The sequence below is a fragment of the Camponotus floridanus genome, unplaced genomic scaffold (genome assembly GCF_003227725.1).
Source record: "Camponotus floridanus strain SB8 unplaced genomic scaffold, Cflo_v7.5 scaffold2, whole genome shotgun sequence".
Classification (NCBI taxonomy): Eukaryota; Metazoa; Arthropoda; class Insecta; order Hymenoptera; family Formicidae; genus Camponotus; species Camponotus floridanus.
The window spans coordinates 7,460,673-7,487,475 of NW_020229325.1; the positions used below are offsets into that span (position 1 = coordinate 7,460,673).

The following is a 26,803-nucleotide window of genomic DNA, read 5'->3' on the forward strand; positions in this document are numbered from 1 at the left end:
AATTTTTATTTATTTTAAACAGCATATATTGAATATATAAATTAATGGTAAAGAAAATTATGCAATTTAAATTGTATGTATATTATAAGTTTGAAATTTAGCAAATTAAATTAGTACTTTATTAATATAAGCGTTTTTTCTCTTTCTTACTTCCTATCAGATTTTATATAAGTATTAAATGTTTTGAGACGATAATCAAAACAATTATACATCTTTAAAATGAAAGTTAAATAAAATATATGTTTTAAATTATGTTGTATTTTTTTATAACGATTTTATTTTGCATGATTACAATATTATAATGCGAAAATAAAAAAAATTAATGTTTTAATATATGTTTTTTAAAGGATTTTGAAAATAACTTACATTTTATGAAGATTCTCGCTATTATAATAATAATAAATTGCAATAGTATAATATATATAATAATAATAAAATGCAATAGCAATCTTTGCAGTGTTCGCGTTAATGCAAGTTTATAAAATTTAATATTTTTTAATAAATATAAAGTCTATTATCTTTTTAATCTATCATTAAAAGTAATTAATCGCACGTGAATTTATGAAATACAGATAAGCTTACAACCTGAATAAAAATTAAAATATATATGCATATATTTTAATATATATGCATATATTTGATGTATCATCTTAAAAATTTTATTATTTATATTTTGCAAATTATAATATTATCCAAATATAACAAAAAAATATATATATATGTATGCGCAGTGACATTTCTTCTTTTATTTACCCTTCTATATACATGTACACACACACACACACACACACACACACACACACACACATTATATATATATTCTCTCGTTAGCATGCTATATTTACTTTGTGCATGTGTGCGCGTGTGTGTTTGTTGTGTGTGAAAGAAAGAGTGAGAGAGTAATAAAATCGATTCATTTCAATAAAATTATCAGTAATGATTTTTAATTTACAAGTTGTTAAAATAAATTTTATTCGTGATTTCAGTTTTAAAGTAAATCATATATAATGTCGTATATGTATATTAGAAATTTATTTAATATATAAGTCAATTTTGCGTTATATAAGCAATAACATCATAAAACATCTTTATGTTAGAAATTTATTTAATACGTAAGCGTCTTTTTGCGTATATGTATATGTATATGCAGAACTCGTTTTTTTATATAAAACTCGTTACCGACATTTCGTACACGTAGCATGTCCACAGAGGGCGTCTCGCGTCTCGCGTTCGAGTCGAGACTCAGAGGATCACTCGAAGCTCTTTACACGTATATGTATGTATAAAGATTTCAGTCACACTATTCATAATTATTCTTTTATCGCAAGGAAAACTTATTCGATTATATGATTACGAATGAGGTGAAAATAAGCGACGACGAAGAATATGAATGACATAGGAGAAGCTGGAGTCATGGATATTCAACTGAAAACTGAGAAGGAAGTCAGGTAACCTTTTTATAACTTGTTTGCATACAAGCATCGAGTCATTTAAAAATGTCAATCATTTAATACATGGAAGTTCTTTATATGTGAGATGTGTATATACGTATACATACATACATGTTACGTACATGTCAGTAAGTGTGTACAGTGTGTGCGCGCCTAATGTTTCTTTATTAGTAAATAGCTTATTTTCAAATTTTCATTTGTTGAGTTGAATTTGAGCAACTTAAATACAATTCTTATTTGTAACGGAGTAATAAAGAATCTCTGGTAGAACTATTCCATGATGAACAAACGTTTTTTAAACAGAAAACAAGTTTACATATTTTACAATGCAAATATGATTTTCTTAAAGTTTATTCCAGTTTATGACAAGAAAGATATATAAATTAATCTATAAATACATACAAATAGATTAGAAAAATATAATATCAATATTTGTGCAATTTTCTATTTTATGAGTATTTAAAATTTAATATTATTATTGGTGCATTTTATATACCTGTATAATAGATTATACAGTACAATATATATATACAAAAAAAAATACGTTACAATATTATAGGAATAAGTTTAATGACAATTTAATTATATTATAGTTTAATAGTGTTATTCCTTCTTTGATATATAGCGAAGATACATTATATTTCTCAAAAGCAGTAGAAAAGTTGGCTGAAGGTCTTTTGGGTATTTGTCAGCCTCCCTTGGAACAAGTTAAAAATGAACTTTTTGAACTCACGTAAGCATTACATAAATCATTAATAAGAAACAAATAGTAAGATATTTTACCTTGATGTCTTTTGTAGAAGTAAACAAGAAGCTTTGCTCGCTCAAATGCAACTTGAAAACAAAAAGATACATGAAACATTTGAAGATATAGATTTAAATGATATGGTATGATTTATAGTAATATATATTTGAAATATTAATATTTTCAATAGAAAAGTAAACTATACATATATATATATATATATATATATATATATATATATATACCTACATACATATGCACCATAAACATATGTTACAGTTTGCAGCTATTAAAGTTTACCAAGGAAAATTAACATTGATAAGAAAGGAAATGATTAATATTCATGAAAGAACTTACAAATTAAAGGTGAATTAAAGCTCTTTTATAAGAATACATATCAAATATCTGCGTGCATGTGAGAGCGCGTATACCTGTGTACGTGTATGCATGCGTGTATGTAAATACATTTATAATGCTTACTAAAAAAAATTTCATTATAGAAACGTGCATTACGTTTACAACAGATTAAGCAAAAGGAAGCATTAAATAAGGAACAACAACGCGAGCAAGAATTGCGCAGAGAACAGGAATTGATTGGTAAATCTAATTCAAATAATTAACAAATTAATCGAATAATTAATGGTGTATATATTAAAAGATAATAAATAGCTTATATAAAAATCGTATGTATAAGAGATATACAGCGGAAGATAAAATGCTATAGACTGGTAATCGATAAGCAGACAATTATTGTTTGTAATAAAACATATGTAAAAACTGTTAAAGTCTTTGCCTATATAATATATAAATGATGCTTGATTTCTGGATACTTTACTTAGCCAATTACTTGTCTCTGCAATCTGTTTTGGAAAAAAATTATATTTTTCGTCTTTTTCTCTCTTTGAAGTTTATTCTCCTTAAATTTATTCGTATAATTGTTAAAAAAACTTGTATATGTTACATTTTCTCATATATTTTAATCAATATTTATTATTTTTTACAAATATGTTGATGTATGATTATAATAAAGTTAATATTTTATAACTCTATAACTTATTCATTAATTAACATGCAGAATATCAATAATAATCAATAACAAAATTTTTATTATATGCAGAAATTACATTGTTGGAATTTTTCATGTTGATCATTCTATAGATATAATCAATAATGTTTGATGGAACTTGTATTAACAGAATGGCTCTGTTGCATTGAGGAGAGATCGATTAAGAAAGATAATATTTCTATTATATTAAAGATAATATTTCTATTTGAATTGTGATAATAGATCCATAAATTTGCGATCTGATATTGTTTTATTTCTTTGTAAGAAATGAAGAATGAAACATATAGAAATGGAAAATCAGAAATAATTAACATTATTAAATTGTAAAACATATGTGATAAACATATGTGTAGAACAGATCTGTTATGTTGTTTTTAAAATTATGTATGATATGGAGATAGAATATATCCATCTTTCTATGTTGATTTTCTTTAAACAATCTCTCCTTTGTCGACGCATAGGCAAGGCTCTTCCACTATTATAAGCTCTATATCAATCTCTGCATGTTATTCTTAATCACAGTTGTTAAGCTGACCACAGTCATTCATATCCATAGTCAATCATTTCATTCTTAAAAGAATATAATACAACTGCAGATTAAACCCAATTGAAGGTAAATGTAATGAAAATGATTGAATTAACACTAAAGTTCTTGACTTTTCTTTCATTGCAAATCTTCCTCTCATTGCAGAATAGAAGTTGTGTCTATTTTTTGATACAGCTCTAAAATTAGTAATAGATTATGTAATAAAAATTGAAATTAAAGATTAAAACTTGACCAATCAGGACAAAAAAGGAGCATAGATTTCTTTATTCTCTCCCTCTCTCTCCTTCCTCCCCATCTCTCTTTCTTTCTCTCTAATTAGTCAAAATTTAATCTTTTATCTTTAATTTCAGTCTCTAATGCATAGTATGATATGAGCTTCAAGAGCGCCAGATTTTCATTTTCAAACAGACGACGACTTCATTAAGAGTTGTCAAAAATTACTCCTATATCGCGAGACACAGAATGTCATAGATTAACTAGCGATAATGTTAAATACAATGTCTGATATTTTCTGATAATTAATATGACAGCACGCTCGATTTTACAAGGTAAGCACATTTATTTCATCTTTATTATTATATATCATTATAATGAATTATATTCAAGCACAAATACATCATTCAGAAAGAAAAGGTGTTTCTTCTATAGCAAAAATATAAGAAATGTTCATTGATGTATGTTACATACATAATATTTGGATGTGTATTTGCGTATAATGCTATAAATACATATGATATACATATATTTACATATATATATATATATATATATATATATATATATATATATGATTTATTTAGATATATTGTGAACAAAATATGTACAATTTCTTATTCTTTCTAGTTTTTGATCAATATCAAAAGGCGCGATTGCTCTTTGTGCAATCTATAGCGGATTTATCGTCAAAACCTAATAATATCGATTGCTTAGAGGCGGCGGGTGTAATAGATCTATTACGACCTTTACTAATGGATACCGTACCATCTATTCAACATATGGCGGCATTCGCTTTCGGCAAGTTAGCGAATCATAATTCCAGACTAGCACACGCTATTGTTAGAAGAGATATATTGTCACATTTGTTGAAGAACATAGACAAACAAAATGTATGAACTTCTTAAATGTAAGCATTTTAATTGTGATAGAGCATAAACTTTTAAAATAAACTTTTAAAACACGATACCATATTAAATTAAAAAGGGCAAATATGAGCCGAGCGCAGTAGTGCGGCGCAAATAGAAAATTTAAAATCTTTAAGACATAAATTTTCGAATTTTATATATTTTATTCTAAAAAATTATATATATATATATATATATATATTTACAGCTTTAAAGATTTAAAAATTTTTTATGTATATATTATGAAAATACAAACATAACAAACATAAAATTAAGGAAGGTATATATTGCATGTCATATAGAAATTTTACAAGAAAGCGGCACTCTTTGTGTTGCGAGCGATAGCAAAACATTCACCAGAGTTGGCATTAATAGTAGTAGACCATGACGGTTTGGAGACTATAATTGAGTGTTTGGAAGATTTCGATCCAGAAGTGAAAGAAGCAGCTGCTTGGGCACTTGGATATATCGCAAGACACAACAAGAGTTTGGCTCAAACAGCAGTAGATGCTGGTAAAATTATTTTGGCTTGTTTTCTATAAATGTACAGAAAATTGTTTAATCTCTAATATTTTATTCTACTATATTATACTTCCTGTCAAGGCGCGGCGTCACTTCTTGTACTGTGTTTGCAAGAACCCGAATTGTATATTAAACAAATCGGCGCTTCGGCCATTAGCGACATAAGTAAACATAGTATCGAACTTGCACAAGCGGTAGTGGACACAGGTGCAGTCGCCTTCCTCGCGAAAACCTTAGCTAATCCCGATGCCAAAGCAAAGGTAATTTGACACATTAAACACAATTTCTGAAAACATTTCATTGTTGCATTTGAATATTTTTAATCTCTGCAGCGTCAAGCATTGTTGGCATTGAGCAGTATAGCCAAACATTCTACGGAATTAGCGGAGGCTGTGATCGAGGCAGAAATTTTTCCTGATGTTTTAGTGCACATGGCACATCCGGATGAGAATGTCGGTAGAGTTGCTGCAATTTTAACCAGAGAAATTTGCAAACACACGTTGGAAGTAATTGAAACAAATGGACAAGTAGCTTTTCAATAAAAATTTATTTTTCATTTTACTCTTAATATGCATTTTCTATCAGCTGGCGCAACTTGCAACAAACATTGGAGGTATCGCTGCACTTATCGAATTAATCAACGTATCCAAATCGGCAACTAGATTACCAGCGATCATGGCGCTTGGTTACATCGCTGGTCATTCTGATCAGTTGGCTGTAGCTGTAATAGGATCCAAAGTATCGATCGATGAAAAATAACATTGGTTTCTTTTCCATCTGATGTAACATTGTAAAATAATTAATTACTTTGTATATATATATATATAGGGTATTGTACAATTGACGATTGTCTTACAAGAAGAAACAGAAGATCATATTCTTGCGGTAACTGTATGGGCGATCGGACAAATTGGCAAGCATACACCCGAACATGCAAAAGCAATTGCAGCTGCGAACATACTGCCCAAGTTATTGAAGGTAATTTAAAAATGTTAAGTTATTCCTTACCAGAATTAACTCTGTTAAAATAGGCTAATTTATTAAATCTCTTTTAATCAAATCCGAATAGCTGTATAGCGATTCGAAAAGTTCCGAAGATCTTAGGGCAAAATGTAACACAACATTAAAGCAAGTGCTGCAAAAATGCATGTACATCGAAGCTCTTGAACCTCTATTACATGACGTGCCTCTTAATATCTTGAAATATGTGCTGGGACAATTCAGCAAGGTAAGACTATAATTTAATTGAAAGCTAATCGTGAATATTTGATAATGTTAATAATATGATGATTAAAGGAACGATGGCAAAAACTAGGATTTATTAAACATAATATAAATACTTTATTGTGTTTCACATACACGTGATTTCTCGTGTGTCACGTTCTAATAATACATTATACAAAGTGATAATACAAATTTTTCTCACCCGATACATTTAAATGCATTTGAAACATAATTATTTGTTTAAAAAATCATGTAGAATCTTGACAATCGAATAAACAAAATGTCTGTTGCTTCTTCTTCTACATCATTTTTCGATAAAAATCCTTTTCCGTAATTATATTACATGTGTCTATGTTTACGCGATGTTTAAATGTATACGCAAGCAATCTGATAAAGCTGTTAGTATATAAATTTTCGCCCTACTATTGCTTAAAAGGCGCGCCAGTATGTATGTTTCTTTTTTAAGTTTAAAAAAACTATTAGCATAAATTACAGTTTCCAAGTTATATATCTAAAGTTTTAAATAAATCTCTAAACTTTATCGCAATACATACGTAATAATACATATAATATTTAATAGCAACATCACGCAAATAACTGTACGTTCTATGAATCCTTTGCTTGATCTGTAAATCAATCATGATTACTTTATATCGCTCATCCGATATTATTTTAAAGATAAATCTTTTCGATCGGTCATACGTTGTCTAGATGTAAACTATAATTGTAATTATTACTGTTAAAAAATATGCTTTATATCATTACATACGTTCAATGTTATAACTGCAATTCAGAAATTGACAAATGCAAAAAAAATTTGTTTTTTTCCCTCTCTCTTTTTTTCATCTTTCTTTCCCTCTTTCTCTTCTTCTAAAATAGCACATGGCACATTTAATGTTCCAAAAGAGCACATTTTTCAGTCTTACCACAACGAGTGATTCGGCTAAGTATAGAGATACATATTTATCTCATTTAATAAAGATATTTATTTAAAACTTATCGTTAAATATGTTTTAGGAAATTGTTAAACGCATGATTGTTTTTCGAGTTGCTCACTAATTCGCGTATACTATATTGTTGTTTTATTTTCTAATGGCAGTATTTGTATGTATGACACTATAGTATAAAGATGCAGATTATACAAAAAAATATTCACGACAAAGAGCGATTGAATTGGTAATAAATTTTAATAAGTACTCGATTATAAATGATAAAACTAGAAAAGATGTCAAAATATAAAGCACTAAGGCATTGATTTGATATTCGCATTAATCTATAATTATTATACAAATCTTATATTGTTATATATGCCCTCAGAGAGAGAGAGAGAGAGAGTGCGTGTGTGTGTACATGTGCGTGTGTATGTGTCTGTGTCCGTATGTACGCACGCGCATCTCATAAATATTATAAGCTCGTCGTAATAATATAGATAATAATATACATTAAGGTATTGACCGATTTCACGAGCTAACTATATGGGTTATATCAGCAACATTAAAATATGATACATCATTCTTGATAAAAATTTTTTTATAATTGTATAAAAAGATTTGATATTGTGAAAGCGTGAAAAATTTAGCAGTTTTCTAAACCTCGCATTTTAACATGAGACATGAGGCGATATATAATGAAACAAATTTTGAAATACGAATACATAATATATATGATAAAATATAGAAAAAATATCGATTTTACCAATATTTTTGCATTTCAAATCTTAAAGCAATTAAGGCGTATACTCGGCTCAAAGCGTGCAATCTGTCCAAATATTTCTGCAAAACAAAAAAAATTGTTTAACATTGTTTCAACATATTGATGAATGCTACATGCAGTTGACATAAACTGCAAACTATTTGTAGAGAAAAATTACATATATTGTTGTTATGTCGAATTATTACTAAATATTGTTATGTAGAATTATTATTAAAACCAATGATGATAACTTGACAAATGTAGGTGGATGATAGTAATTTTTCGATGGGCAAATTTGTCTGCAGAGTATAAATATCTTTTCTTAGTTTCTTCTGTATTTTTGTAAAATGCAGTCAGAATGTTCATAAATATATAAAAGAATTTCTCCTCTATTTATATATAAATCTTTTCACTGGCAGTTTTCTTCAATTGATCTTGTTAATTATAATTTATTTCTTTTATTATTTGTAATCAGTTATATCGAGAAAAGAAAATTTTTTTTAACTTAAAAATTCGTAAGAAAAATTTACATATAATGAACTATATATATGTACATACGTATATATAACAAATTCAAAAATAAAACATATCGGAATATCGTGAATTAAAAAAAATAAAATAAAAAGTAAAGTAAATTTTTTAATAGAAAAATATAAATACTAAAAAAAATATTGAAATTAAATTTTATTTTGTCCTAATTTATTGTATAGTCATTTATAAAATAACTGAGAATGATATAATCTGTATAAATATCTGCAGCAATTATATGTGTGTATGTATATCAAATTTATACTTTTAACAATTTGAAAAATCACATCTTGATATTGATATCGTTTAGATTTTAAGAAATTTGCCTGAAAGAATCTATTAAAATTACAAAAATTTTGTTGTATTGCGGGAGTTTTCTATTAGCGTGAAACAAATATCTAACTAAAAGAGAAATGTTTCGAAATAAATTATCCTTTAATAATTAAATTAATGCTTTTATACTTAAATTCATAAAACAAATCTTCCGTTAATTAATGCATTAGCTTACTCATCTGTTTCATCATTGGGTTTAATACTAGCATAATTGTTCATGTTTCTATTTACTCTTAACATCTTAAGAAAACTGCCTAATACCAGTATAGTTTTTCTGTGCCTCCTAAAAATTCCGGCATATAATTCTTCACGTACATCCCTTCTGTCGCTGACATCAGAATCGATACTTGATACAGAGACAACAGAGGGTTTAGCCGAGACCGGTTGATGATAATTATTGGTCTCACCAGTATTGAGAATCACACAATGCTGATTATTTATCATTTTGATGTGGCTATGCCTATTTTTTTCTCTTTTATTATTTTACTATGCACACTTGTTCCGCTTGTTGGCGCTTTGAATATTCACACAAATGTACAATTAACGAACTTCACAATTTGTTTGAAACGTAAATTAAATTTTTCAGATATTTATTCAAGATTTCTCAAAGATTCTCTTATATAATCGTGCAGATTTTAATAAACTCATCTTTAAAGCAGCCAGTTTTTGTCGCGTGATCTCGAAAAAACTGACTAGCAGATTTCACAGAAGAGAATTTATAGATATGCCAATGTGTGTGCACGAATATACATATACATGCGCGATATACAACTTGTAAAGGAATAAAATGTTCTTGTTTTGCCATTCAAGCTGTCATGATATCTCGAAAATTTAAGACAGTTATCTTGTCTCGTTATCTACATACCGAGCGCTCGCGATTATACGGTATATTATTATGATAAATTAGCACATTGTATCCTTTCCGAAAAGCATAAACTTTTCTTTATTCTTCAGCCGTTGCCGATTAAATTTAAGTCGTATTAATTTTCCGTAGTCGGTTTCACTATGTTCTTACATTCACGACGCAAAAACATAATTTTTAAAACGCATATCCGCTCGAAACGCTTTTATACCTCAGTCCAAATGCATTTTCGTTCAATACGTGGCATACGTAATAAAGCACAAATTGGTTGCTCGTTAGCTTTTTTCACAGAACTTCAGGGTTGGTCATCCTTAAGCTGCAGTTGATGAGAATAAAATTGATTGTAAATGATTTTGATACTTCCGTCATCGAATGATGCAATGGTAGTTGAAAACACGCGTTGCAGTATCTCCCGCTATATATCAATGGAAGTAGTTTTACCGATGATTCACAATGTAAAACCGCAATAAGCGCTGCAAACAGATGAAAATGAGAAAATTAAAATGAGAACGATAATGTAAATTTAAATTAATTTACGCAAATTACGTGAACTTATATTATAGGGTCTCTTATCTTTAAAATATAGAAACATTATGAATACAGAGAGTACCAGAATTCGCGCGCGGACGCGGAATGCGTAGCGTGATAGTTTGTGCCAAAAGAAACAACTGTTTTCTTTTTGCGTCTAAACATTATTTTCTTTAATGAGGGCGACTTTAAGCTAACGTCGAAGCGCTTTAGATTACGCACGAATCAAAGGCGGCGCGCATACACGCTATTTTATTATATTTTACCAGAACTATGCACGATAACTAAATATTTAGTAAACATCTATTAAATAGCTATTAAATAGCTATTTTCAAAACAATGCTTAATGAAAGAATATTTTCCATTTGATATTGCGGAAACAATGATGGAAAATAAAATTAGTAGATTAGATAACACGTGAATAATTTTGATTCAAAATTATTGTTTCAACGTTCTAAGAATTTTGTTGGCCCTAAAATAGATCGATAAATGTTTTAAAGCATATGTTTTAAATGCAGACTTTCTATTTGTATACACATGTTCGCTCTGCGGATAGGATTTTCTTGTTTAATTCTTGCATCATTCCTGATGTGACGATTGTTATTGCACAATGGAACTGTTCTTCTAAATCAAATATGTCAAAAAATTATCACATGTTATCTAATCTACTTATTTTACTTTCAGTCAGTTGCAGGGTGATATCAAATGGAAAATGTGTTTTCATTAAGTAAATTGTTTTGAAAATAGCTATTTCATAGATATTTAACAAATATTTAGTTATCATGCATAGTTCTGATGAAATCTGTAGCAAAATAGCGTAATACGTTTAAACGTAATGCATGTCGTGCGCGCGCCGCTCCTGATTCATGGGTAATCTCAAAAGCGTTTATTCATTAGCTTAAAATTGTTCTTATTAAAAAAAGTAATGCTCAGACGCAATTTGCCAAAGGAAAAGTTGTTTCTTTTGGCACGAAAAACGCATTCACGCTGTGCATTCCTCATCCGCGAATTTTGATACACTCTGTATATATATTGTTTTTGTTTAAGATATTCCATGCCAGCGATGGAGAACTAGTTAATAAAATTGCACTTAGCAATTCAAAATTAAAGAAGCTCTCTTGTCAAAACTATTGTCCTTTTTTTATTCTTTATTTTTTACATTTTTATCGCATCTTATCTCCTCTTTTCTTTCGTTTATTTCAACTTCTCTTTTCCTTTTATTTTTCAAAAATGCAAATTAAACTTGTCAGATTTTATAAATATGGAAGGGAAGATTACACATTGAAAAACACAGTAACACTTGACAAAAACTCAAGATTCGACATATTAATTTAAACGGCTTTTAAACAATTTTTTACATAAATAAATCTAATATATTTTTCATATTTCTTTGTATGGTTAAAATTTTCACATAATTGAAGTATACATGTGAGCCAGAGTTTAAACGATACTATATCAATGCTGTAACAAGAAAAGATTTATCTATTTTTCATTTTACAATATTAATTTACAATCAATAGTGTAGAGTATTTTTAGTTTAATTATTTACGTGTTTTACAATATGATTTTGTGAATTATATATTATATGTATATATTGTGTCATAGAGCATAATTCTAGAGTTTGGAGCAATAACAAGCAAATTTAACATATTTTATATTGTCTACATATCGGTTTCCAGCATTTCAAATAAAATAAAAGTTAAATGCAGAATGATGCGAAATATCATATATAATATACGAAATGTGGTACATCATTGTGATATACATGTGAATTTTATATTTATATAGTCACACACACACTCACACAATATACATGTGAAAAATTTGAAGGGATTATAATCAATGATAGAAATGCATATTTACATACATATCAAAGTTTTACTTTCTCTCCACGAAAAAAATGTTATTAATTTTCTTCTCGTTCATTAATATCTCATTCATTAATATTTTATTCTCGTTCATTAATATCTCATTCATTAATATTTTATTCACTATACTTTTTATTAATTTTCACTGAACTTACTTTGAATTAATAAAGGAAACAAATTTCTATTTTTTATACATAATTCAATTAATTTAATTTAAAATTATATCTCTCAATAAGCAGTTTCGTGATTTCAAAATTTTGATTCAAAACTCTAAAAAAAACTGAACATAAATTTTGTTACAATCTGTATTATTGAGCTTCATCTTTTTAATGAATCGTTTTGTGGCAAGTTTTAAAACATTGCTCTGTGTGTGTGTGTGTGTGTGTGTGTGTGTGTGTGTGTGTGTGTGTGTGTGTGTGAAAGGAGTGAAAGTTTATTATTTTTCTTTTTGCATTATTATTATTTTGATTATTAATGGCATCAAAGACGACAAAGCTAATATGCAAATATTTAAAATAGTGTATAAAGTAATGCAAAGTAATAAAAACATGCATTTCCTTAATTAATATCCTTAATTGAAGTCAAAATTAACATCACAAGCACATATGCACATACAAATTAATATATATCTGTGCAAAAAGTTGCAAGAATGAATACATATAATTGCACATGATAAACAAGAAATAGAATATATGTAGTTGCGTTTGAAAAATAAACAATGGAATAAAAAATTAACTATAAGCAAATTAAAATTGTTAAATAAGAATATAAGAAATAAGTGTAGGTTTTCCAAATGTATACATTAACTGTATATTAACTGTATAAATTTATTTACATATCATTCTTTATATATTATATTTCTCTACTTTCATTAATTTAGTTGAAAAATCGATATCATAGATTGCGATGACATGAGAAAATAAGTTTCATGAGTATTAATACGTGTACTACTTACAGACAGTTATGCAAGTCTAATCTGGTTCAGAATATCATAGCCTACATGCAATATACGATACAATGTGATTGTTAATAATATTTTGAACATTTCCAGCATATTCCTTTGTATTCTTCAGAGTTATTTTACACATTTTCGAAAATATTAACTGATTGAATCATTAAAATCAATTTCTTATTGTACAAATTTACTGATACTTTTATATTTCAACTAAATAATTCACACTTGTAAATGTATTGTTGCCTGTTTATAATGTGTTATTTTTCTATATATACAGATTTTGCCACACGATGCGAAAGCAAGAAGATTATTTGTAACATCTGGTGGTTTGAAGAAAGTACAAGAGATTCAAGCTGAACCTGGCACGGCACTTTCAGAATATATAACAATTATCAATTGCTGTTTTCCAGAAGAAATTGTCAGGTTACTTATTATTTATTTAGATGTTATGTGTGTGTGTGATGTGTGTTATCTGTGATATAAAATTGGAAAAATATTTCCATTCATATTTAAAACAAATCAATCAAACATATTTCTCTATCTATAATATTCTATAATATATCAAAATCATTTCAACATTACAACTATCATTGATTCTCATTCATTAAATCTATATATCACTATTTATATATCAAATATATTAAAATATATATGTATAAATATATATATATATATATATATATATATATATATATATATATATATATATCGTAAGATATACTTTTTCCACAATAACTGCATTTAATGATTGCAATATTTTTTCTTTTTCCTTGGCTTCCATAGCCAAATTGTCAATCTATAATAACCTTTTTTATTATACAATATACAATAATTTACAGAAGTCTACTGTAAAGTTATTTTTGTGTTCGGTACTGATCATTGAAAAACAATTTCTTTGAAAAGAGAGATATATAAATTAAATTGTGTAAATGAGTGTTAGGAGATAGATTAATTCTTCAAAACACTAGTTGCTCGTTCGTCTAACCCTTTTACGAAAATAAGGTAAGGTACTTACACGTGAAGAAATATATGGTTGAGGACAGATTCTCTATCACATTTCTATTATCACAAATTCAGCCGATTGACGCCATAACCTTGTTTACGCTGCCAGTGAATACATATAACTGCGTGGCTCCGTTTCTAAATCTTATATTTAATTTTTAAATCGCCCGAACGATAAACGGCATGCCCGCCATGTTGTCACACAGCTGATCGTATTCGAAACATAACAATACGTAAATGCGAAACGCTTCAGTGGATCGATATTGTTGAGTTTGTATTGTAGAGATGTATTATTTTTATAAAGTAATGTAGTTAATTAATAGTTTTTTTACGCGTGGATACTTGTCGCGCGCGCACACAACACTCCCAACATATAATAGTACACACACACATTGCGCTATATACTTTTTTTAATGAAATATATATATATATATATATATATATATATATATATCTTATTTTTTTATTTTTTTAATTGCCTTTAGAAATAAACACTTATCGTTTGAAATATATATATATATATATATATATATATATATATATTTCAAACAATAAGTGTTTATTTCTAAAGGCAATTAAAAAAATAAAAAAATAAGATCAGCAAATTGTGATTTGTGACAAATAAATTTATATAATTTCTACGAGAATTGAAATGTTTTAAAGACATAATAATTATTTATGATATAATCTTAAATGTGTAAATATAATTTTTCGACAGTTATTTTAAAAAAACTGTTGGTCGCTCTTAAAGAATATGTGTGTGTGTGTGTATGTGTGATTGATAAGATAGAAAAACATAATCTACATATAACGTTATATTAACTCATGAGTTTTTATCAAAACAATATATTTTTAACAATGTTTATTTTGTATCCTGTATTTTTTAAATTATAAAAGTAACAGAAAAATAGCAAAATTTTCAAATTTAAATTTTAAGTTGTAAGTTAAATGGCAACTTGAATAGTACATTTCTTTTATCCTTTAATTGTTGTCATTTATTAAATTAAAGGAAAATTGTTTTAGATACTATTCGCCCGGTTATCCAGATAGCCTTTTGGAAGCTGTAGAGCAGTACCAGCCGAAATGTCTTTTTGTATTTGATCATAAATCATCGTCCGAGCATATGGATTCTAGTCTACCTACGTCATTTTATAACGATGAGGGATGATTCTAAATTATATTGGTGCCTCTATCAATATTCCGTTTGCATAACGAAATGTATTTGTTAATATGCATCAAAACTAAAATTTGTCACTTTTCTCATATGTAATTGTAATAAAAGTTTTGAATATGCAATTTTCATTTTGTTACATATTAAGAAGTCTATAAATATTAAAAATGCATTTTGCTCGTCTTAAGGTGCGGCCTCATTGACGCTAAAAAGTAGCGTCAACCATTGGTTGAACAATGAAGCAACTATACTTACCTCTTTGTTCAACCAATGGTTGACGCTACTTTTTAGCGTCAATGAGGCCGCATCTTTAAAAATATACTTTGAGCCAGGAGAACAAAGAAATCTTCTCTCCTTTTCTCTCTTTGGATGTCTTGAAAAAAAAAGGAAAGAATGTTTCTCTCCTTTTTTCTCAACATTCAAAACAGATGAAATTGATCATACATACGGTTGATCGTACATATGGTTGATTATTTTCGAAATAATCGACTATGATTGGTCAGTTTTCTTATGATCTTAAGCCCTAAGGCCGGATCTACAATAGGTAATTTAAGCCTTAAGAGATTGACCAATCACAGTCAAGTATGAAAAGAATGCTCGGCTGTGATTGGTCAATTTCTTAAGGCTTAGGGCTTAAATTATCTGTTGTAGATCGGGACATACGATTGCGGGCTTGGTTGCGGTTGGAATTGGCCAATCAGAGTAATCGGCCGACAAATTGCTTTGTTCTGATTGGTCAATTTCAACCGTTGTTATGCTAGCAGAAAGCCACATTTCAGCTGCGTTCGCTTTGTACGCTTACGCGCAGTGAGCATCAAGGCCGCAGCACACACTTTTGCATAAGCGCATAACCATAAGCACAAGAAAATTGATTGGTTCATTTTCTTATGCATATACTTGAGGACCAATCAATTTCCTTATGCTTATGGTTATGCTAGAGAACCTCTAGGAGAGAGAATGGACAACTGATCATGTGACATGTGATCAAGCTTTTTCATGATTGGCTGGCAGAAAATGTATCAATTTTAGCTATTGCGACGCCAATGCAAAATATGATGACACACAAATAGGTTAATATGGGTGCTTTCCAGCAAGCAACACAGGCGACACTGTGTCGCTACAGTGTCGACACAGGTGCTTTCCAACTACGACACAAGTCGACACAATCGTACACAGCAAAAATGCTGTGTTCGCCTGTGTCGTCGTTTTGTAGCACCCCAGTGAGTGCCAACATAACATTTCATATTTGGTATCATTAATTTTTTTAAGAATGGTATTGCGTGATATTGCGTCCAAAAGACATCAAAAGACGACTTAAAGACATCTAGACGTCTTTAAGACGACATAATGTTGTGTGGGAACGTTCTGAAAATTTAGACCTAGTGACAACTATTAAAAGTGACTGCCCTGCACTCTAGTGGCAAAATAAAAAAGCTAAAAAGCGTTCCAACTACAAGTCGACACTGTGTAACACTGTGTCACACAGTGTATCACTGTGTTACCATAGCTGGAAAGCACCCTATATGTGTCATGTGTGTCCTATTTGTGTGTCATCATATTTTGCATTGGCGTCGCAATAGCTAAAATTGATACATTTTCTGCCAGCCAATCATGAAAAAGCTTGATCAGTTGTCCATTCTCTCTCCTAGAGGTTCTCTAATTTAAGATCATCTTAAGAACTCATTCAACCAATCAAATAGCTATAATGCAGTTATTGATTGGTGGAATGAGTTCTTAAGATGATCTTAAATGTAAGACCGGACTATGACCGGTATTCATAGTCCGGTCTTACATTTAAGATCATCTTAAGAACTCATTCCACCAATCAATAGCTGCATTGTAGTTATTTGATTGGTGGAATGAGTTCTTAAGATGATCTTAAATATAAGACCGGACTATGAATACCGGCCTATGAATACCGGCCATAGACAGGAGCTCGCAGTCTAGTTGTATTATTATAGAAGTCTATGGTGACACATAGAGAACCTCTAGGAGAGAGAATGGACAACTGATCATGTGACATGTGATCAAGCTTTTTCATGATTGGCTGGCAGAAAATGTATCAATTTTAGCTATTGCGACGCCAATGCAAAATATGATGACACACAAATAGGTTAATATATGTGTGTCATGTGTGTCCTATTTGTGTGTCATCATATTTTGCATTGGCATCGCAATAGCTAAAATTGATACATTTTCTGCCAGCCAATCATGAAAAAGCTTGATCAGTTGTCCATTCTCTCTCCTAGAGGTTCTCTAGTGACACACGATTGACCACGTCGCCATGTGGCCAATTCAAAATAAGACTCTTTGATTGGTCAATCGTTGTTGGTTACCCTAGGCACAAGTTGATATAATTGGCTGTAGTTAATCGCAACATGATTAAACAAGGCACTCCTAAATTTTTTGTATGCATACGTGCAAAAGGTCTTTACCGAGCGTAACGACGTAGTTTATGTCCACTTCCTCAGGGAGCACACAGTCAGGATATACGTGCGCTGGGGTAGGATGGCTGCTCTTGGGTTTCACTCTGTGTATAATAAAAGATTTTCGGTTCCTTTGAGGAAGAAACGGAAAAATGAATACGATGCGGATGAAGAAGCTAGGTATAACGAATATAAAGTAGCTAATTATTTTATCTTTAAAATATTACACGAATATTTAATTTGCAGATTGGAAAAAATCGTTTTTGGTGATCCAAGTGATGTCATAAATAATTTACTGGATGATCAATCTATGACAAAAGTAATAAACGAACCCATTGATATTAAAAATGAAAAAGAAAGAGAAAGTGATGAAGATCAAGAACCTTTAGTTTTAAATAATGAAGAGGATGCCAATCGGGAGGAAAAGAAAGCAGTATGGATAGATGATGATGATTACAATTATACGTATGTATAAAAAAAGATATATTTTTATTTAATGAAAATATAAGGATGCAAAGATAAATATAAGACATATTTAAAGACTTTTTTTGCTATATATATATATATATATATATATATATATATATATATAATAATACACAAGCATACTACGTATACTAAATTATATATATATATGTTATATAATAGCATGGATATAGCTCAAAGAGAACAGAAATGCAAATTACCATTCAAAAGAACGGAAAAATTATATACAACATACTTAGAGAATAGATACAAATTGTTTGTGGGTACTCCAAAATGGGCTGAATTTGAGAAAAAGGATGAAGCCAATGACTTCGATAATGATATCTTGAAGGTATCTTAGCATTTTAGAATTTTCCTTTTTTTTAAATTCAATGGATTAAATTTTATTTTATTCTTTTTGTTCTTAGCATAGTTGCCATCTAGAGACATCAAGTGTCAAGAATCTGCCAAAAAATATTATTGACATCAAAGCACTCAAAGCTTTGAATAAGAGCACTCATACGGAAGGTCCTATTATCACGAGTGTAGATTTTCATCCATCGTCCACTGTAGCTCTGGTTGCTGGTACATCAGGCATCTTGTCATTATTTCAAGTATGTGTATTTAATCAATTCAAGATGGTATTATATTTAATAACTCCAATACTTCGAGAATCGATTGATATTTATAGTTTATTTTATAGTTATGTAATAAAATTTGAAAATGTTTCTTTTGTTCATTATCATTGTGGAGAAGAAAACAAAAGTTTTATCGAGAATAAAATAAAAGTGTAGTGAAAAGTGTAGAAAAAAGAAATAATTAATTTACTTCATTGTTGAAAAGAGCGTGATACAAAAATGTCTCCTAATTCTACTTTTTGTAATGCAAGAAATGTAATATCAGTGTTGATAGTTTTGAGATTTATCGTATAAAAACAAATATTTAATATAATAAAATCATTTTGAATTAAAACCTTTCTTTAGGAAACCTTGTCAAACAATTAAATAAATATAAATTATTTTATTTAATTAAATCAGATTATTATAACATTTTTATCGTTATTGAGCTTTATTAACGCACAAGTGTTATTTGTTCTACAGGTAGATGGTCATACAAATGGTAAATTGCATAGTATGCAATTTAAAAAATATCCAATTAGCAAAGCAATATTTATGAAAAATGGAACAGAAATCTTGCTTGGTTCTCAATATTATCCATATTGTCATACTTATGATTTAATGAGTGGCAAAAGTTATAAATTACCTTTACCACATGGAATTACAAATATGAAAGTTTGTTGAATTAATATTTTTATACATATTCGAAATAAGTTTCTGTAATGAGATTATAACATATCTTGATATTTCCAGCATTATGAAGTGTCTCCTGATGGCAGTTTAATAGCATTATGTGGAAGATTGGGTGAAATATATTTATTACATAATTCTACAAAAGAACTTATCAGTACGCTTAAGATGAACTCGAAATGTAGAACATTAATATTTAGTCCAGATAATAGGACACTTATCACGCATGGTAAGTAGGATTTTACAATTTTTATTTTTATTTTTATCTTTTAACAGAATTCCTAGAAATTTCTGCATTAAATTGTGTTTTCGTTAACTTAATCTATTGAAATACAGGTGGGAGTGAAATGTATGTGTGGGATCTCAATACTCGAACATGTATTAATCGCGCCATAGACGATGGATGCATATCTTGCGCGTCACTCGCCGTATCTCCAAGTGGCCAGTTTATAGCTACAGGTAGCGCTCAAGGAGTGGTTAATCTTTATGACTCAAAAGCTGTTTTAGAGAATCAAAGTCCGACACCTTTAAAAATAGTGATGAATCTTGTAACTAGTGTAACAAGCTTAAAGTTTAATCCGACATCCGAGATATTGAGTGCGGCATCAGTTGATAAGCATAATGCATTTAAAATGTTGCACATACCTTCGTTTACTGTATTTTCGAACTTTCCAACATTTCAAACTAAGATAGGTCTACCGCAAATGATTAATTTTTCTCCTGGCAGTGGTTACCTCAGTATTGCTAATAGAACAGGTTCTGCTTTGTTATATAGATTAAGACATTATGGAAATTATTAACTATATAATAAAATATTTATATACATATAGTAAGTATTATACCTTCTAAAAGATATTATATCTTTATAATAAGATTTTTCTAACGGTTGTAAATTATATATATATATATATATATATATATATATATATATATATATATATATAGTGTATTGTAATATTCAGTATAAGATTAATAATTAAAAATATTTTCCACAAGTATATTTTAATTGCTTGATTTATTCTCGTTGATTTCTTTATTATTACATTATATATATATATATATATATATATATATATATATATATATATATATATATAGAGAGAGAGAGAGAGAGAGAGAGAGCGAGGGAAAGAAGTGAAAGAGGGTTAGAGGGAGATAAAGATAGATAATATAATATTAGAAGAATATTACATTACATGTGCTTTACATACATTATGTGTGATTATTCACATAAAATTGTAAAATTTCTACTGTAAAAAAAAATTATTCAGGTTTGTATCTTACATACAGCTATCACATTAATCTTGAAATGTTTTCACTTTATATTCATTAAAAGTAAAATGTGATTACATATTTCCTTCCAGTTATATAAAATTTTCAATTTTAGAAATTATGTAATCTATCCCATAAAAATAAATTACAATTACATTAAAAAAATAAGGTTTTGCAATTCTTAAATGTTATTTGTCTTTAAAAGAATTATTCAAGAAACATGTTAATATTTAAAATTTGTTTCATTTAATAAAAATAAGTCTCATACAATATGTTTGCATGGGCATGTGTGCAATCAAACAAAGAATGAATAATGAATCGTTGCTTGTACATGATATATCTTGTATAAATTATAATATGCCGTATATCTAAATATATATATATATATATATATATATATATATATATATATATATAGTGCGTGTGTAATTGTGTGTACATAAATATTACATATATGTATATACACACACATGTATAATATTGCATTAATATTTAATGTACACCACAAATTTCTGTGATATACATATATGTGTGTGTATGTAGAAATGTATAAATAAAATAGCTTCAAATATATATAAATACAAATACAGTAATTTTCATATCACGTTACACACACACACACACACACACACACATATTTAAAAAAGTAAGTGTTATAATGTATATGCAATGACATATCTGAAATGTAATTTCTATGTTATATATATATATGTATATTTTCTTTATATAGTTATAGAGGTTGTTGCCTTTGGTCGTTTATCGCCTATATACGCCTTTGTACATTCACCAAGACTGTATTACATTTCACAAAGATAATTAATCTCTAAAAGCAAATATTATTTATATAAAGTAACATATATACATGATGTATCTTTATATCGTTATGTGATTCAGCATCGCTACGATATGCTATTTCATTATTACACTACACTACACTACATTACATCTTGTTTCTATAAAGCTTTTAAAACATTGAATTGTCGCGATCTTATTCAATAATCTAAAAATAATTTACACGCATTTATTTCTTCACTACTGTCAGCATTTAGTAGCACATTCTTTGGCCAATTTCAAATAAAAAAATTTTTATATAAAAATGTTAATGTATTCCAATAATTTTCAAGTAATCAATTATTGAAAATAAAAAATTCTTTATATAAGGATAAGATTTCAGATAACCAAATAAAAAAAATCAATCTTTAATTAATTTTCAGTTTATTTTTAGAGACTGAATTTAAGCTTTGGTTAATAAGTATATATAATATTAAAAATATTAAAGATATACAAATTGCAAGAATAATGACTGTTTTTATTTTTATCGATGAAAAATTAATTTCAACTGAAGATTATGTTATTAAGCATTAAAATGATAATGATTGGACATCTTATATCTTTTTATATTTATACATTTTACATATATATAAAACACACACACACACACACACGCGCGCATGTACACACAATATTTCCTATCATATATACATTTATATATACATTTTTTGTTTTTATAACTTGCATACTTCAAGTTTTCTCTTCCTTAAGTTGGAACGTTTCCACATCAGATTCTTCGTTTTCTATATTTTTTTGATGAATCGGTGTAAGAAACACTAGCTATTGATCCGTAGTGGCTGTTGGAAGAGCGCTCGTATCCCCGCTGCTACTTTCCACTATGAGCATCACTGTTTCGGCTGCACCTCTCACACATTCCATCTGATGACTTGCCCAATCCTTACGTTGACAAAATGTAGAACAGTATGGCGTGCGTCTGCATAGGGAACATTCTGCGAATGCTTCTCGATTGCAGTTGGCACACTACAATTCATTATTAATATTATTACTATTATTATTGATGTACTAATATATATTTTTTTTATTATACTGTCAAATAATTTCTTTTTTCAAAGAACTTTTAGACAATTTGTAATTCGCGACAAAATTCAAGGTAGAATTTTATTTATAAATTCTATGCATAATATAATACAGAAAATATTTAAACACATGAAATACTTACAAGTCAAAATATATAGTATATATACATATATACATACATACATATATAAAATGTGACGGATAAAATTATAAATAAACTTCTGTCGCGAATTAGATAGTCTAAAAAGACCTTGATAACGTTCTTATAATTTGTTTGAAACATATAGTATTATTTAAAAAGAGCTAAATAAATTTTTTAAAAATTGTAATATTAATGAGAGACAAGTAGTATGCATCTTCTTTAAGTTAGGTGCATCATTAGTAACATCACTAAAACAGTAGTTATACATAAATATACATATAAATTGTTAATTTTTTCTGTTTATTTAAACAACATTTCAATGATATCAATTATAAAAATGGTACAAAGTATATAGATAATTCAGCAAATATATATAATCCATTATATAAAGATTTTAAATGGCATTATACAAAGAGATAATATATCTTATTAAATAAGATTTCAGTTTTGAGAATATAAAAAAGAGATTTGCAAATACTACACTCAAAATTCGAGAGTTGAAAAGTTTTTTGATAGTTGGTTGCACAGAAAGAGAGAGATATTTATAAATAAATGATTAAAGTATTAAATTTCTTTCTTTCCCTCATGAAAGTAGAGAATAAAATATTTTTTCCTCCATTGGTATTCCTTTTACCTTTTTATTATGCGCATCCGAAGCCGGTTGCAGTCCAACTGTTTCGATAACGTCCGTCCGTCCTCCAAGTTGCGCTACTAGCGCCTGTTCTCTTCTCTGCTGTCTGTTTAGTTCCTTTACTTCTTCCAAGGTACGTCTAAATTCATAAGCTAATTTCATCATTTTATTTGACATTTCGTCCAATTTCTTAAAAATGTCGTCGCCTTGACCGTTCTCCGTTTGATGTGTATTTTGGACAACAGAGTCCTGTTCCTGAGATTGTTGTACGACCAATCCCCCATCCGTGGAGACAAACTGTGGCCAAACTTCTTTGTCAGGCACGACGACCTCGTCGCCGCTCTCGTCATTATTGCTACCATCTCGCGAATTGTCAATTTTATGTTTACGCGAGGGAGCGTCTCCGTCGGACGCATCCCTGGTTCTCCTTCGGCGCTTGTACGGAGTAAATAGTCGCACCGGTCCTGTCTGAACAAATTGACAATGGCGTGTAATCGAAGCTTGACGTTGTTTCAAACTAAGAAATATGTTAGAATACAAATGCTTGATTTATTTACCGCACTGTCGTCGTCGCAACACGCTGCGCAAGTACAGGAAGTGGCATGCGGTTTTAAGATCTGCTCGTCGATGAGAGTCTGCAAACTTCTCCCGCCAAATCGAATACTTCGTTTCCAGTCTTTGCTAGACGCCCTTCCGCAGAAAGCCTCGAATTCGCTAGGCGAGTACCACTCTGAGCCAACCTTGATACAACGGCCCCTACCACCAGATCCGAATCTACTCTTGTGCAATTCTGCATTCGTGTTCTTACATCTGACAGGTAAAACTGCTAAATTCGCGGCTTCAGACCAACTATATATTGGCTGAGAATTGGGAGTAGAAACATGTATTTGTTCCGATTCCGTTTCATCCGCGCTATTTTGAATAACTATATGGGTTGCCTTCAGCTCACCATTCCAACGAAGAGGATCCGAATCTTTATCGTGACGCGAGTCACAGATGAATCCATTATCGACGCATAGCATTTGTTTGAATTGTCCCGAACCTGGCAGCTGCAAATGATAAATATAATTTACATATAAATAAATTATATTAATAAATCACATGTATATTTATCCTTTTTTGGAATAACTCAATTGATGTTTATAATGGAGTAAAATTAGTAAACGTATGCGTATTGGAAGCACATTGCATTTATAAATATATATATAAGGAACTAGATTTTGTTCGCATTTGGACACTCGCTTGCTCGCGTTTTATATGGTTATATGTATTGGGACTTACATAATATCTCCAATCTACCGTGTCCCGTTTTAGCCAACCTCTAACGGAAAAAAAAACACAAAAAACAGAACGCGGTGAAACGAATAAGAGCCGTCGTCGACTGACGAAATAGCGTGGACAGACGCGTTATTCCAACGTGTGTACTCTGTAAGCCTCCGTGATATCATCCGTCATCGTGGGTAAAGTAACACATGGGAAAAACATAAAACGTGTCATTGATCGCGCGTTCCGTTCATGTATACGCGTGTGTGTGTGTGTGTGTGTGTGTGTGTGTGTGTGTGTGTACGCACAATGTTCGTCGAATCGTGCGTCCGTCGCTCGCGGCGCGTTTATCCGGACGTTACGGGCGTACCTGTAGCTGATCCGAGGTGATGACGTTGAAGGTCGTGCCATGGGTCGAGTTGGACACGCCGATGATGGAGCCCACGGGTAGAGAAACCGGCACGCCGACTCCGGGAACGCCCGGTACGCCCGGCACCGAAGTAACGCTCGCCGTGACCGCGACGGGATGCGTCTCGTGCTCGCTCGTCAATGCGGTCGCCTCCTCGGTCTCGCTCGTCAACGGTTCGGACATGTCCGGTAGCACGGCGACACTTTCCGATGTTTGGCTCTCCTCCATTTCGGCTGTTCTCGCCTTGCCTCGCCTCACCGCGCCTTCGTCTCCTCGCCTCCTCGCCACCGTCGTTCTCTATGGTCGTTCCGACGGAGGCTACTGAAACCGAAGCGAAGCCGAAGCGGGTGGGTAGGTAGCGTTAGGTAGCGTCGCCGTCAGCTGCCAGTGCCAGTTGATTCACCGCGGACAATCGTTGGCGCGATAGCGTCGGCGCACGCTCGTCGCACAGCGCCCCACGCCCCACGGTGTCTAATTCAAGTTGTTTCATCTAGACGAAAAGGGACGACGAGAAGGCTTTTCAGCTAGCGCGTAATCTATTATTAGCGAATTTTCCCTATTATTTCGAAGCACGCATATTGTAAGCTGCGTATCGCTTCGTAATTTCCATTATATTTCTATCGTGTACCTTAAATTGTATGTATACACGCATTATGTAATAATAAGAAAACGAAATGTGTATATAATAGGTGGTCAAATGTTTAAGCGTGAAAAATTAGAGAATAAAAGAGTAAAAAAATTTAATGTCAATTAAAAATTAACTATCACAATTAACATAATTAATTAATATATGTATTAACTACCATTAATAATAAATTTACGTGCAGGATATACATGTGTATTTCAACCGTTTGTAAAAATTGTACCAATTTTATATTGCGCGCACAGAGCACACAGTAATTTAATTACAATAAATTACGTATAATTTTATATTATACATGTCTTATGTATATAGTGCATTTGGAATAATCGGAACGAAAAATCGGACGCGCGCGCACGTGCGTTACGTATATTTTATCAATCTTTTCCAAGTATGAATAATTTTCAAAGTGAAAATCTCTCGATTATAGTTGTGCAATTTATTGTTAAAAATAATAAGTATTTTGCAAATAATAAAGTCTAAATAATACAACATCAGAGCATAATATCTTATATTTTGTATTTTTGTATATTTGTTTAGTTTACATGCGTGCACATGCAAACAATGATATATATCCTTTTTGATTTCTAAAATATTTTTCTTCAATTTTGATTCTTTCAGAAAAATCAAAATTGAGTCAAGAAATTATTTCTCGATTTAAATTGTTTATCAATAATATCAATCATCGAAACAATTTTTATTTAAAATTACAACAATTTCAACATTTGTCCATTCAATATCGTATAGATTTACCTTCCCTAAAC

At 29.9% G+C, this 26,803-nt stretch overlaps 5 protein-coding genes across 8 annotated transcripts; 3 read left to right on the forward strand and 2 right to left on the reverse strand.

The window, feature by feature from the left end:
* The first annotated feature begins 1,234 nt into the window (after nt 1–1,234).
* On the forward strand, nt 1,235–4,340 carry LOC105249057 (biogenesis of lysosome-related organelles complex 1 subunit 6-like). 2 transcript variants are annotated; one of them, XM_011254213.3, is made up of 6 exons: nt 1,235–1,448; nt 2,077–2,184; nt 2,252–2,339; nt 2,476–2,562; nt 2,697–2,793; nt 4,160–4,340. In XM_011254213.3, the coding sequence occupies exons 1-6, from the start codon at nt 1,387–1,389 to the stop codon at nt 4,171–4,173; spliced, it is 456 nt and encodes a 151-aa protein (XP_011252515.1). In that variant the 5' UTR covers nt 1,235–1,386; the 3' UTR covers nt 4,174–4,340. The 2 variants fall into 2 exon arrangements, with proteins under 2 accessions (XP_011252515.1, XP_011252514.1); XM_011254212.3 differs by lacking the exon at nt 4,160–4,340 and having other exon boundaries at nt 2,697–3,104.
* LOC105249058 (sperm-associated antigen 6) lies at nt 4,181–15,719 on the forward strand. Of its 3 annotated transcripts, XM_011254214.3 has the most exons (10): nt 4,181–4,357; nt 4,653–4,915; nt 5,233–5,443; nt 5,534–5,712; nt 5,785–5,958; nt 6,038–6,190; nt 6,281–6,430; nt 6,522–6,680; nt 13,720–13,865; nt 15,468–15,719. In XM_011254214.3, the coding sequence occupies exons 1-10, from the start codon at nt 4,333–4,335 to the stop codon at nt 15,610–15,612; spliced, it is 1,605 nt and encodes a 534-aa protein (XP_011252516.1). In that variant the 5' UTR covers nt 4,181–4,332; the 3' UTR covers nt 15,613–15,719. The 3 variants fall into 3 exon arrangements, with proteins under 3 accessions (XP_011252516.1, XP_011252517.1, XP_011252518.1); XM_011254215.3 differs by lacking the exons at nt 13,720–13,865; nt 15,468–15,719 and adding an exon at nt 6,749–6,975; XM_011254216.3 differs by lacking the exon at nt 4,181–4,357 and having other exon boundaries at nt 4,752–4,932; nt 15,468–15,718.
* LOC105249059 lies at nt 8,368–14,836 on the reverse strand. The gene is made up of 3 exons (XM_025408054.1): nt 14,458–14,836; nt 9,461–10,564; nt 8,368–8,448 (listed from the first exon to the last, which is right to left on the reverse strand). Exons 2-3 carry the CDS (start codon nt 9,671–9,673, stop codon nt 8,368–8,370), a joined length of 294 nt encoding a protein of 97 aa, XP_025263839.1. The 5' UTR covers nt 9,674–10,564; nt 14,458–14,836.
* Nucleotides 15,720–18,058: 2,339 nt separating the features above from the next.
* On the forward strand, nt 18,059–20,632 carry LOC105249056 (U3 small nucleolar RNA-associated protein 18 homolog). Its single transcript, XM_011254211.3, has 7 exons — nt 18,059–18,221; nt 18,288–18,506; nt 18,690–18,858; nt 18,935–19,120; nt 19,607–19,798; nt 19,877–20,042; nt 20,150–20,632. The coding sequence occupies exons 1-7, from the start codon at nt 18,124–18,126 to the stop codon at nt 20,611–20,613; spliced, it is 1,494 nt and encodes a 497-aa protein (XP_011252513.1). The 5' UTR covers nt 18,059–18,123; the 3' UTR covers nt 20,614–20,632.
* A 1,861-nt stretch (nt 20,633–22,493) lies between these two features.
* Nucleotides 22,494–26,133, reverse strand: LOC105249055 (deformed epidermal autoregulatory factor 1). The gene is made up of 4 exons (XM_011254209.3): nt 25,361–26,133; nt 24,285–24,776; nt 23,731–24,195; nt 22,494–22,897 (listed from the first exon to the last, which is right to left on the reverse strand). The coding sequence occupies exons 1-4, from the start codon at nt 25,625–25,627 to the stop codon at nt 22,697–22,699; spliced, it is 1,425 nt and encodes a 474-aa protein (XP_011252511.1). The 5' UTR covers nt 25,628–26,133; the 3' UTR covers nt 22,494–22,696.
* Nucleotides 26,134–26,803: the final 670 nt, after the last annotated feature.